Below are 13658 nucleotides of genomic sequence, written 5' to 3' on the forward strand. Positions count from 1 at the left end.
GATACTGGAGGTAGCACACAACCATCAAGGCTAGTAGCCATTGAAAGCCTTCTCCTCCAGGAATTGATCCAACCAACCACCCCTTTTAAAGCCATCCAAATTGTTGGCCATCACTACATCTTGTAGTATGTGTAATAACGTGGACTTTGGAATGATCTTTCCAAAGGTTTTGGACCCTAACCATCTCAGACCACTAGCTGGGGCATATGGGAGTTGTAGTCTTCAACACCTGGAAGGACCCAGCTAGGCAACAGCTGCCACACAGGCCTTAGCTAGACCTAAAGATTATCACAGACAAATGGAGGGCTCGTCCCTGCCTGCTCCCGGGATCCTCTGTGTGTCATTTGGATATAGGCCTGGTCAAGCCATGGCCACAGTCTCCCGTTTCAGAAACCTGAGTTTCTCCTCATATCCAGTATAATTTGCTCCGTTTTATGGGGTTTTTTCTATCGGAGATTCAAGGGGTTAAAGTGACAGAGCTCTGACTCCTAGACAAGAACAGAAAAGGAATTTCTTTCAAGCTGCAATTGAATTCCATTTCCTGCCCCTCCTCCTCCTCCTCCTCCTCCTCCTCCTGGGTGTCTGGGAAGAAGAAACAACCTTTTGCATGCAATTTTTCTTTTTCTTTTGGCGTTCTGGATTGCAGATTTGCAGGGCTGCCGCGCAAACTGGAGAAGTGAGTTAAGAAGGGCGGGGAGCGGGGAAAAGGGAAAGATCAAAGGGAAGAGAGAGCCAAGTGGAAGGAAAAACCAGCACAAAAGGGCAGGGGGTTGGGAATAGGGGGTTGTGGAAACCCTCCAGAACAGCCTTCCCCAGCCCGGCGCCCTCCAGATGTGTCGGGACTACAAAACCCACCACTCCCAGCCGCTGGGGATGGTGGGTTTTGTAGTCCCGACACATCTGGAGGGCGCCGAGCTGGGGACATTCGGAGGAGATGCTGCATTTTGAATGATTGTATAGAAGAGGGGATTTTGGCTGGTGCAGTTCTTCTCATGAACCCAGCCCTGCATGGCCAATTTTTTAAAAAAACCACAAACTCCTGTGCAACTCAATATCCCTCTTCTGTGGAACTGTTGAAAGCACAATAGGCTTTTTTTTTTTAAAGGAAACGGTGGCCCTGTTCAGACAACACGCTAAACCATGCTGCTTAAACAGCATGGTTTAGCGTGTTGTCTGAACAGGGCCACTGTGTGCTTATAGGAAGCTGCCTAATACCCTTGGTGCCTATAACTCTGTATTGTCAACCCAGCTGTCGCCAGCCTGCAAATGTGTTGGACTCTTTAACTCCCATCATCCACAGCCAGTGTAGCCATAGAAATTGACGGTGCTGTCTGGGAATTATGGGAGTTGTATCCCAGTGTAACTGGAGGGCACCAGGATGGGGTGGACTGGTCTAAGTTGACTGGCAACAGGTCTCCCAAATGCTGGGGATTGAACCAAACTGTACACTATGGTCAGCCTCCTGTGGGTACGTCCTCAGAGGGAGTTTCGAAGGGTGGTAACAAGAGAGAGGGCCTTTTCGGTGGTGGCCCCCCAATTATGATTTGATCTCCTGAACAAGGCCCGCCTGGTGCCAACGTTGTTGTCTTTTTGGTGTCAGGTTAAAACTGCCCTCTTCTCTGAGGCTTTTGTCGAAATACAATGAGTTCTTAATCAGGTCACGCATTGTCTTTGGTTGATTGTTTGAAAAATGTTTTTATTTATTTATTTATTTATTTATTTATTACCTTTATATACCACCCCACAGCCGAAGCTCTCTGGGTGGTTCACAAAAGCTAAAAACAGTAAACATTAAAAGTATACAAAATTTAAAAACCATCAGAGACAGAAAAACAACAGTATAAAAACAGCAGCAGCTGTTGGGTATATGTTGTCTGCGTGAGTGCTGTCTGTTTCTATGTTCTTATGTAAATGGTTTTGTACTTTGTATTTTAATGGTTTTTTATTTTTGTGAGCCACCCAGAGAGCTTCAATTATGGGGTTGTATAAAAATATAATAAATGAAATTAACCTGGAACCTTCTTCAAGGAAAGCAGGTGTCCTACCACTCAGCCATGGCCTTTCCCGGAAGTTCAGAGAGGATGCATCTTCTTTACTTTTAATAAAGTTTTGGGCTGTGAACTGCAGTTACCCTTTGGCTCAGCCCTGAAACTCACTGGAACATGGTGTCTCTCTCTCTCTCTGCCTAAGATCAAACAGGGGGAGGAGTTGAATGTGTGCTACCCTCAGCACTTCAAATTATAGGTGAGAGTTCACATGTCTGAATGATCCCTGTAGGTAGGAAAACTAGGATGTCAGGGAAAAGACAAGGCAAAATTCCTTTCCCCTGAAGTGCTCGTTTTCTATAAGCGGGGACTTATTTATTTATTTGGGTGGGGATATGCACTCACTGATGTGGGTCTCCCCCTGTGGTCTGGAGTGGTATGGTCCTGCTACAAGACCGCCTGATTTAAAAATTATGAGAAGTACTTGGCCAATATATCTCTAGGATGGTTACAATAATATTTTGAGGGAGCTATATAGTTATATTGCTAGGCAGGGCTGGCCAACCTGCCGCCCCCAGCCTAATTTCGAAAGCCCTTTGCAAGAAATCAGTTCAGGCCTCTGCTAGAAGGCGTGAAAGAGGGAGGGAGAGAGGGAGAGAAAGAAAAATGGGGTGGCAGAAAGAAAGAAAGAAAAGGGGGGACTTCGCCCAGTGGAAGCTGGAAGCTCCGATGTCAGTGATGCAGTGAATCTGCTCCAGTTTTCAGTCAGAACAAGATGTTTGGGTGGTTCTTTCAGAGTTCTGACTGAAACCCGGAACAGATTTATTAACCCACTGACATCGGAGCTACCAGCCTCCATTGGATATTATTTGTCTAAAAATACTACTGCATCATGCTTATTAATTCCGGTTTTCTTTTCCACAGCTAGGCAGCCGAGAATTTAAAAAATGGAGGAACAAGACCTGTCGGTACCCAAAGAACTGGGGGAGAGCTTGACGGAGGTAGGAAGAGGCCATGACGCTGCCCAAGGGGAGCCCCTCACAAAGTCTGTGACTAAGGCAACTCCACGGCACGTTAAACAGGAACTCGAGGAGGGGCTGCAACAGGGCTGGGGAGCCCAGTGGTCGGAGTTCCTGAGCACACCGCAGTCCCCTCCTTCCAGATGGGAAAACGTACCGCCCCAGTCAGGGCCCAGTGTGAAAGAATCCCCAGCCTCCGTGAAAGGAGCAGCTGAGGCCGCTGGCCGCTGGCCTAGAAGAGAGTACGCAACCCAGACGGCGCCAGGCCCCTGTGACAAAGCCCACGAGGCCTACCGAAGCCTGGACCTCTCTGTGGAAGTGAAGGAAGAGGTTCCGGAGGAGGGCGCCCTCGACTCGGAGAGCCGGCGCCAGGGCTTCCGGCAGTTCTGCTACCAGGAGGCCCAGGGTCCCCGGGAGGCCTTCAACCAGCTCTGGGCGCTTTGCCGTCGGTGGCTGAAGCCAGAGAGACGCACCAAGGAGCAGATCCTGGAGCTGGTGACCCTGGAGCAGTTCCTGAGCGTCCTGCCTTTAGCCATGCAGAGCTGGGTCCGGGAGCGCGGCCCAGAGACCTGTTCCGAGGCGGTGGCCCTGGCGGAGGACTTCTCGATGAGACGGCCCGAGGCTGAGGGACGCCGGCCAAGCCCTCCTCCTCCTCCCCAGAGAGCCAGAGAAAAGGACGGCGGCAGGCTGGCTTGGAACGTCCGTGTTGGAACTCCGTTGCGCTTCCCCGATCATAATTTTTGGGGTGGTGGGGGGAGAGCGGCAGGGGCCCCATGCTCCAGGCCCTGGGTTCAATTCCCAGCCTATCCAGTTTCAGGGCCTCAGGGAGGGAAATCCCAGAGAGTCGCCTACGAATCGAAGCAAACAACGGTGGACCATTGGGCTACCTTGGTATAAAATATCAGCCCAGAACAGCTTTCCCGGGCCTGGGGGACCTCCAGATATTTGGTACTGCAACTCCCATAATCCCCAACAATTTTGCCCTACTGGCTGGGGCTGATGGGGGTTGTAGTCCACAACGTCAGGAAGGGCCCAGGTTGGGGCTGTCTGATGTAGAAGGTCCTAGATTCCATCCTCACCGTAGCATCTCGTACGGCAGGACAAACAACATCTCTTCTCTGAGATGATGGGAAACAACTGGCATAGGAGTAAATGGAGCTGAGGTAGATGAACTGAGCGTCTGCCTCAGGATCAAGCAGTTTCCAGTGTGGGCAGAAAAGCAAGCTTTTATTCCTGCCTCTCCGATTATCTGGGCCTAAGTGCCTTGGAAAACCACGTTCAGCCACCAGTGTAGAGAGGTCAGATGCACCGGCCAGTCTGGTCGGCTATTTTGTCGTTTACCTCAGGCAGCAAAATGTCTTGCGCCAGCCCTGGTGGCCTGCTTGGCCCTATCCCTTTTCTCCTCAGGACAGCCTATGACAGCCTTCCTCAACCTGGGGCGCTCCAGATGTGTTGGACTGCATCTCCCAGAATGCCCCAGCCAGCTGGGGCATTCTGGGAGTTGTAGTCCAACACATCTGGAGCGCCCCAGGTTGAGGAAGGCTGGCCTATGAGGTAGGCTAGGGTGGAACGAGCGGTTTCTAAGTGTCCGCAATCTATTTATTTATTTATTAAATTTATTTATTTATTAAATTTATATACCGCCCCATAGCCGAAGCTCTCTGGGCGGTTTACAAGAGTTAAAAACAGTGGACATTAAAAAGTATACAAAATTTAAAACCACCAAAAAATATAAAAAAAACAACGGTATAAAACAGTATCCATTTTAAACAACAACAGTTCTGGGGTCCGTTAAAAAACAACCTTAGCATATGTTGTAAAATGCTGTTAAATGCCTGGGAGAAGAGAAAGGTCTTGACCTGGTGCCGAAAAGATAACAGTGCTGGAGCCAGGCAAGCTTTGGGTCGGTGGACACCATATAGAGTAAAAATAATAATAATAATAATAATAATAATAATAATAATAATAATAATAATTTATTTCTTACCCGCCTCTCCGTTTGTATCGAGGTGGGGAACAACAGTAAGTATAAAATACTTAAAATACTGATTAAAAACATAGTATACATTGTTAAAACATCCTAAAAGCATCCTAAAATTTCACTGGATAGGCCTGCCTGAAGAGATCAGTCTTGAATGCTAATAGACTGTCAAGTTGATGAGTCTCCAGGCCATTGCACAGTCTGGGAGCAGCAGAAAAGAAGGTCCTCTGGGTAATACTGTCAGCCTAATTTTGGCAGACTGAAGTAGATTTTTCCAGAAGAAGATCTGAGTGTGTGGGGCATATTGTGCGGGAGAAGGCGATCCCGCAGGTAGCCTGGACCCAAACCATTTGGTCTTTAAAGGTGATAACCAACACTTTATACTTCCCCCGGAAACTAATTGGCAGCCAGTGAAGAGATTTTAAAACTGGTGTAATGTGGTCCCCCCTACGTGTAGCGGTGACCAGCCTGGCTGCCATATTTTGCACTAGTTGAAGTTTCCAGAGGTAGCCCTATGTAGAGCGCATTGCAGAAGCACCACATATATAGCAGAGGCCCGCAACATGGTCTGCACCCTTGCTGCTCAGAAGCCGCCGAACTGTGGAGGCTTCAGGGATTATTGTGCCCTGCCATGCTGAAGTCGGTAGGCCGGGAGGAGTGGTGGAGGTGATCTTCACCTCCCCGCCTTTTCAGCTTGTCTAGCAAGGGAGCTTTATATCCTGGTCTCTCCGGTTTCCTCCCCTCTCTGAGAGTGTGTTTCCAACCTCAGAGAGGCAACTGGTGCAGTTTTCTCTGTGAGGCGGAAGATCTCCGACTCCCCCTTCCGAGGTCGGAGTGCTGACTCCCGCCTAGGAGGGAGGAATCCAAATTGTCCGATGGACTTTGGGACCCTCACTCATGGACAATAGGATTGTTCTCTAGGTAGATGGGCATATTTCAAATGTTGTGGGGGATCTCACAAAATGGCTGCCATAGAGCTGGGGCTTGCGCAATCATAAAATGGCTGCCACGCCAGCCAGAAAACATTCATTTCCTAGAAGGCAAAAAGAAAAAGAAAATGCCCAAATTACAAGGCAGAAGAGGGGCCTGAGTTCTAAAACACAAAACGATCTTTTGAACCCAAATAAAGCTGGTGCTGGAGGGCAGCACTTTGCTTTGAACCATGCTAACCTCCCAGTTTTTTTAAAAAAATAATAATTTTAAGAATCTTAAGAAACAAAAGAAAAATTGGGAGCCACATTGATGCCCATAAGTACCACGCTGGAGAGCCCAGGACTAACTTAAAGTAATCCAGTGAACTTCATAACTGAGCAGAGATTGGAACTCAGGCCTCCCTGCTCGTAGCCTGGCATTCTAACCACTAAAATGTTGATGGTTTCCCTGCCCCAGGTCAATAGCAACCCAAAGAACTGCCCCCCAAAGTCATGGCAGACCACCAGCATGCATGAGAGTTAATACAATATTGAAGATTGCTGACCCCGATATGTTTCAAGTGGTACATGTTCTTCTTTGGGGGATATTCAAACACTTGAAGGACTATTAAATGGACAAGGGCAAAGACTTTTCCCACTGTTTCTTAGGGCAAGATTACATCTAATGGGCTTAAGCTACAGGAGGGGAGATTTCAGTTGAACAATAGGAGGTGCGCTCTCCCTCGTTTTCCCCATCCGCTGAGGATGTGTGAGTTCTGGATTCCCTGCATCATGCAGAGGTTGGACTTAAATGGCCTGCAATGTCTCCCTCCCAACTGTAAGAGCCTTTCTATGCGAGGCTTTTCTTGTGCGCTTGTCATTGCTCGCTCATGATAGTTTGCGGGTCCTTTACTTGTCGTTCTCCAGGGCCTCTTACATGCTTTGCGACCATGCGAAAGTCTGGTATTATTTAGAAATGGTGGAATGTGAGTCTCGTGTAATTGCACCGTTCTGCTACACCGCAGTGCCATCTAGTGGTTGTATAATGAAACACAGAATAGCAGAGAGAGAAAATCCCAGGCAGAAAAGCATGTGTAAAGGAGCCGATCTTAATCCCACAAAGAATCCAGAAGCAGAAACCTCGGTAAAGGTGCGGGATAAAAGCTTCAGGTAGAAATGCCCTAGAATTCTATGAAGGTGCTCCTGGCTGGGTATAGGACTGCTTAGGTGCCAAGTTTTGTCAGGATTTGTGTCTTCCCATGCACTGCAGTTCTCTGTGTCTAAAAAATTGTGCCCCCATTTCTCTTCCAGATGCCGGTGCCTTTGGAAGATGTGGCTGCTAATTCCCCCACGACGGAGCAAGATCCGTCGGAAAGCACAGTGAAGCTGCAGTTCACCACCGATGCCAAGAAAGTAGGCGAGAGGGAGGCCATTTTGCCGGGTATGTGCTAGGATGGCCTGCCATAGGCTGGAGCCCTCCAGATGTCTTGGGCTACAACTATCAGCATTCCTGGCCATTGGCCATGCTGGCTGGGGCTGATGGAAGTTGAAGTCCGAAATGTCTGGAAGACACCAGGGTGGGGAAGTGTTACGGCTGTCACAGAGATTGTTGTCACAGCCATGAAAAACATCATCGTTGTCATCATCATCTATACATTAATAGTGATCTCAGTTTTTTGTATACCTGCCATTACGTCCCCAAATGACACTGAGAGGAAGGTACAGCCAGGCTTGAGGGAACCTCAAGATTTGCCGAATCCTAAAGGGGCCAGTCTGGTGAGCTCTGCCCTTCCCAAAAACAGACCAATGAGGTCTGAGCGTGCTTGTGGGCATGGGATACGGATTGACTATTAGGGTGGGGGTTATTACATTTAAATCCCGCTTTTTTGCAAGGAACCAAAGGCAACTAATGTGATAATCCCCCTCCATTTTTATCCTCACAACAACAGCCCTGCAAGGTAGGTCAGGCTGAGAGTCCGTGACTGGTCCAATGTCACCCAGTGAGCTTCGTGGCTGAGCGGGGACTAGAACCCAGGTCTCCTGAGTCCCAATCCAACGCTCTAACCGCTATACCACACTGGCTCAACTCAGAATGCAGGCAATACATGCAACTTTCCTTGGGGTTTCCACCCAGGGGACGTTTCTGTAGATGGAAATTCTGGGCCTGCTTTGAAAATCAATCTTTTATCGCACAAAACCAAACAAACCATTGCCTACCAATGTACCAAACACATCCAGAAGGATGCAGCGCCATACGTCAATACAGCAGACCAACAAGACTGCTTTTCGAAGAGTCCAGTGTTCATCAGAAATAAATCCCATGAGCTGCTACCTCATAGTTTTCGCTAGGAATCAAATTTGTCACCTTCATGCAAAGCCTATGCTTTACTGCTGAGTTATAGTCCCTCTCCAAATTTATTTATTAAATTTATATACTGCCCCATAAACCGCCCAGAGAGCTTCGGCTATGGGGCAGTATATAAACTTAATAAATAAATAGCTGAAGCTCTCTGGGCGGTTTACAAATGAGTCCTGGGTTCAAATCCTCTTTAGTCCTGAACTCACTAGGTTGCTTTAGCAACCTGTTCTTTCTTGCATCTCAGCATCCACCTCCTGGATTTGCAATATGGTAGCGATCCCCTCTATTTCCGAGGTGCAGGCTTTGAGTGCCGTGGCTTATGGAACCAAAACAGTGCCAAGCATGTGCAAGAGGGAGGTATCTGCTTGGTTGGGGGAACCCCAAAGTTTACAGGAGTGCAAAAACATCTTTGGAGCGGGGGGAACCGTAAGGGTGAAACTTCTCCTCAAAAAAACCTCCCAAACCATCCCAATGAGAATATTTGAGAATAATGAAATATTGAGTGTTTGGGAGGGGCAATAAATGTAAAACAAGGTGGGGGGAGTGGAATGGAGTGGATGGAATCCTGATCAGCAGTACTCCATACTGCAACATTTCATTGCAGTTCCACTTTTAATAATTACATTCTTTTACAGTGCAATCCTATACAGGTCTACATAGAAGTAAATGCCAGTGAGTTCAGTGGGGTTTACTTCCAGGTATAGGATTGCAGCCTTAGTATATATTTTTTACCCCGCCTTACCAAAAATATTTTTTTTACATGTATATCTCTCAAGGAGTTTTATTTTATTTTGTTTAAGCTGCTTCTATACCACTTGACATCCCAGGATTTCAAAGCGGATTACCTAAAAACATTTTTTCAAGGGAAATGTTGCATAACAATAGAAAAACAGGCTTTTTAAAAAAGGATAATAAATTTTAAATATGGAAGAGTAAAAGAACCATTGAATAGCAACAACACTAAAAACAGCTTCTTGGGATGACCTCATTGGGTTCTAGTATTATGGGAGAGGGACAAAAATGTCTCCCTATACACATTCTCCACACCATGTATGGTTTTGTACATCTCTATCATGACTCCCTTTACCCTCCTTTTTTCCAAGCTGAAAAATCCCAGCTTGTTGTAACCTGGGTTATGACTCATGAGTCTCTATTTATATCACCAGGGGGTGATCAAATGAGGGCAAAAGAAGGAAATATTCAGCTGGAAAGACCCCAGACAGCGGAACTCAATGAGACGTCATTGGGAAGAGCCCAAGGAAACCCCTTCTCGTTTCATGGTGAGGAAGGGGTGATGCCTCAGAATCAGCCAGATGCACAAAGTCTTCAAGAAAACCATTCTGGGAAGGAAACAGAAAAGGCCCTGATTTGTGAAGAAGGCACCGGAAATACGGTGAACGAAGAGATCCTTCGGTGTAAGACCAAAAAGGCGTGTACCGAGTGTGGAAACCTTTGTGAGGTCTTCGAACTCCCCGCGAGTCAGAAAACGCAAACGGAAGAGGAGTTTTACATATGCCCTCGTTGTGGGAAGACCTTCAAGAACGGGGCGTCCCTTGCACTGCGCCAGGGGGCTTTGGCTGGAGCAAAACCTTATCCGTGCTCTGAGTGCAGCAAAAGCTTTGGCACCAAGGCTTCCCTCCTGAAGCACAAGGGGACCCACACGGGCGAGAAACCCTACGTGTGCTCCGAGTGCGGGAAGTGCTTCACGACCAGCTCCAACCTGATCTACCACAACATCGTGCACACAGGAGAGAAGCCGCACAAGTGCTCGGACTGCGGCAAAAGCTTCCACTGGAAATCCTCCCTGATCACGCACGAGCGGACCCACACGGGCGAGAAGCCGTACGAGTGCCCCGAGTGCGGGAAGAGCTTTGGCAACAGCTCCCAGCTCCTGCGACACAGAAGGGTCCACACCGGCGAGAAGCCGTACCACTGTTCGGAGTGCGGCCGGAGCTTCAACCAGATCGCTTCTCTCATTGCACACAAGAGAATCCACACGGGGGAGAAACCCTACGAATGCTCCGAGTGCGGGAAAGGTTTCGGCACCCGCACGAACTTGATGATGCACAAGAGGGTTCACACAGGAGAGCGGCCATACAAGTGCTCCTACTGCGGGCAGAGCTTCAGCCAGCGGACACATCTGATCATCCACGAGAGGACCCACACGGGAGAGAAGCCCTATACATGCCCCGAGTGCGGGAAAAGCTTCAACGCCAAGGCGCCCCTCATCACGCACCGGAGGACCCACACGGGAGAGAACCTTTACCAGTGCTTCCAGTGCGGGAAGAGCTTCAGCACCAGCTCTAATCTCCTCAACCACAACATCATCCACACAGGAGAGAAGCCGCACAAATGCGCGGACTGCGGCAAGTGCTTCAATCGGAAGTCGTCCCTCATTACCCACCAGAGAACCCACACGGGGGAGAAGCCATACGCCTGCTTCGAGTGCGGGAAGCGTTTCATTTCTAGCTCGGACCTGACGAAGCATAAAAAAGTCCACCGGGGGAAACGTTCAGGCTGCACCGAGAGCATCGTGTATAGCCCGGCGCTCGCAGAACCAGAAAGCATTCAGCCGGGAGGGCAGCCATGTTAGAGCCAAACTAAGAGGTCATGTTGGTGGGCCCAGCTCTTTAAATAGTTCATATATACCCCAGTTCATATATACCCTATGAATTATGGGAGTCACAGTCCAACACAACTGACAGACAGCAGGCTGGGGAAGGGGGATAGATAAAGTCAGAGCTGGAGGCTCCAATTTTAAGAGCAAAAGGGGAGTCCAGGTGGGTGTTTCTTAATCTTCTCTCCTGCCCGTGCCTTACCTCTCCACCGTCTGTTCCCCCCCCCCCCCCCGGCATCTTTTTTCCCTTACTTGTGCTTCTGTACTGGGAAATGGGCTCATCTGGTGGGAGAAAAGAGCCTGGGGACGCAGGCTGTGGGAAGATTAGTCATAAGCAGGGGAACTGTTTAAGAGCCTAAGGGGCATGTGAGCAGAAGATTGTAAACCAGGGCTGCACATTTTGGCCCTGAGGCTGCATTGGGAGCCTGCTGGGGAGGCTGCATAGGTGGTCGCACACACACACACAGAGCGCTCAATTCACCTCAGCAGCAGCGGATCTTGGTTTTGCAGCAGTGGCATCTGTTCCATGTTGCAGTTTCAGGGCATTGACGTGCCGCCCCCCCCCTCCCAACCTGGTCACCAAAAGAATTAAAAGCTCTCAGAACAGGCTCTATGGTGCCTGTCATAGAAGCCTTGTTCCTAGAGCATCCTCAGAAGCAGGAACGTTCAAACACGGCTGCCTATGGAACTCCAGGGACATTTGAGGAACGAGTTTGCTATGGCAGGAACCACAGAGTCTGTTCCTAGAGTGTTTGTTTTTAACCGGCTTTTTTCAGCCGTGGCCGATTCTGGGAGTTATGGGGTTGCCAGACAAGCCCTGCGGCCCCCACTTTTCACACCCATGTTCTAAACCCTCCCCACCATCTGTTGTCCCTCCTCCCCGGCGTTTTCTCCCTCAGTCATTTTCTGATACCGCAAGTGAGAGAGAAAAAGACCTGGGGAAACCAGTGAGGTAAATCAAAAGGGTTTGCAACAACATTCTCCAACTTGCCATCCTCCAGATATTGTGAGCTTTAACTCCATCAGCCCCAGCCAGTACACCACTGGTGAGGAAGGATGGGAGTTGTAGTCCAAAACATCCGGGGAGCGACTGATTGGGGAACTCTAGTGCCCTCCCGATTTACAACCTAGAAGTCTTGTTTATGACCATCTGCCTCTCCTCCTCTGAAGGTTGGATCGCTAACAATAAACATGCCCTCCTGCTTTATATATGATGTCGACATTTCTGATTTGGGCCTTGGCGATTTTTAAAAATTCCTTAACGAATAATTTTCATTTGCGTTGGAAAAGGCGCATATGACTGAAGCCATATAAGGAAGCTCACAAGTATAGAAAAGTTGTGGCGTGAAAGTGTAAGAAATGGAGATGAGTGTTTTAGAACTTTTCCCAGAATCCTCTTCAACACAGTGGTTCTTCAGAGAACAAGTTGATGCAGAATAGGGGCTCCTCAAGTCTTAAAAGGAACAGCTTCTGCTGGAACTTGCAAACATACTGCATTCATTCAGGAACACCAAGCTGGACTGGAATTTTGAAAATTTTCTCTGGGCCAAAAAAAATGTCAGGGTGATGGCGAAGTTGCTGATTATTCATGTTTTGGAAATGCACTCCGAAATACCTTGAACAGGCCTGAACACACCTTGATAACTTTTGCCATGCTACTCATAGTGAATCCGGTGATATTTCCATATTTTAATGATGTGCTAAAAGAAAGGAAGGGGAATTATGAGCCCAGAGATCAGGCATTTGGAAATTTGAGGCTGGCACTAGTATGATCTAAAATACCTATTCACGGATGGTGCCTGAAAAAACATTGTTAGGAGCTTCAAACCTAACTTAGCACGAATGTTTTTTCCACCTGCAGGATGAATTTTATGCAGGCAGTGAAAAAAGACACCCACGCTTTCTTCCACTGTAGCAGAGTGGGGAATTTCAAAATTAGTCATGTTTTTAATATAGCTATTTGATACATGTATTTCTTTCTGACCAAGATAAGCTGCTCAGAGCTAGGAGGTTGAGATTAGGTAGAAGGGCCATGTATATGTATTAATGGTAGATTTTAAGTCAAGCCTTTTGCTTTTCCCCTTATGAAAACTGAGTTTTTCAACATGTCCTGTTCCATATACTGTCTGTGTGCTATTGGCCAGTTACTATTACGTGTGTGCCTGCTTTATGGCTCTTTGCACATTTGGAATACATTTAATGTTGGTGCTCCCTCTTTTTCTTTTAAGCCATATTGGTATTATTTCCACCTTTCCTCATTGCTCTTTTTATAGCCTGCCCATTATTATGTCACTTGAAGTCTTGTGAATGCAACTTAGGTTTTGTGATGTGCTTATTAAACAATGTGTTGTGGATATTCGGTCTCTCCTTGGAGTTTTTGAACTATTCTCTCAGCAACAACTCACTGTGAAAAATCTGTAAATAAATAGCTGTCTGAGACTGGATTTTTTTTAAAAAAAAATCCCTGCAAATAGAAAACTAGTATGTTAGGGACAAAGGTTCTCATGTGGCCTGCTCCTTGACAAGCTAGTTTTCTAACTGCAAGAAACTGAATATGTTTAGCCTGGAGAAGATTAAGGGGAGGCAGGGTAGCAGTCTTCAAATATCTGAAAGACTTCAGAAGAAAGAGCAGAGTTATTATTTTGTTCCAGAGGGCAAAACTTGAACCAATGGATAGAAATTGCAATGAAGCAGGGTTGTTGTTTTAATTTATGAGTCGCCTTTTGGTCCACTCTAATTATACTAGAGTGACCAGATTTAAAAGAGGGCAGGGCACCTGCAGCTTT

The 13658-nt window shown here is 47.6% G+C and overlaps 1 protein-coding gene across 2 annotated transcripts; it reads left to right on the forward strand.

The window, feature by feature from the left end:
- Positions 1 to 586: 586 nt before the first annotated feature.
- Positions 587 to 13224, forward strand: LOC134396145 (zinc finger protein OZF-like). Of its 2 annotated transcripts, none has more exons than XM_063122532.1 (4): positions 587 to 676; positions 2910 to 3703; positions 7208 to 7337; positions 9422 to 13224. In XM_063122532.1, the coding sequence occupies exons 2-4, from the start codon at positions 2933 to 2935 to the stop codon at positions 10846 to 10848; spliced, it is 2328 nt and encodes a 775-aa protein (XP_062978602.1). In that variant the 5' UTR covers positions 587 to 676; positions 2910 to 2932; the 3' UTR covers positions 10849 to 13224. The 2 variants fall into 2 exon arrangements, with proteins under 2 accessions (XP_062978602.1, XP_062978603.1); XM_063122533.1 differs by having other exon boundaries at positions 2910 to 2986.
- Positions 13225 to 13658: the final 434 nt, after the last annotated feature.

The sequence above is a fragment of the Elgaria multicarinata genome, chromosome 3 (assembly GCF_023053635.1).
Source record: "Elgaria multicarinata webbii isolate HBS135686 ecotype San Diego chromosome 3, rElgMul1.1.pri, whole genome shotgun sequence".
NCBI classification, from domain to species: domain Eukaryota; kingdom Metazoa; phylum Chordata; class Lepidosauria; order Squamata; family Anguidae; genus Elgaria; species Elgaria multicarinata.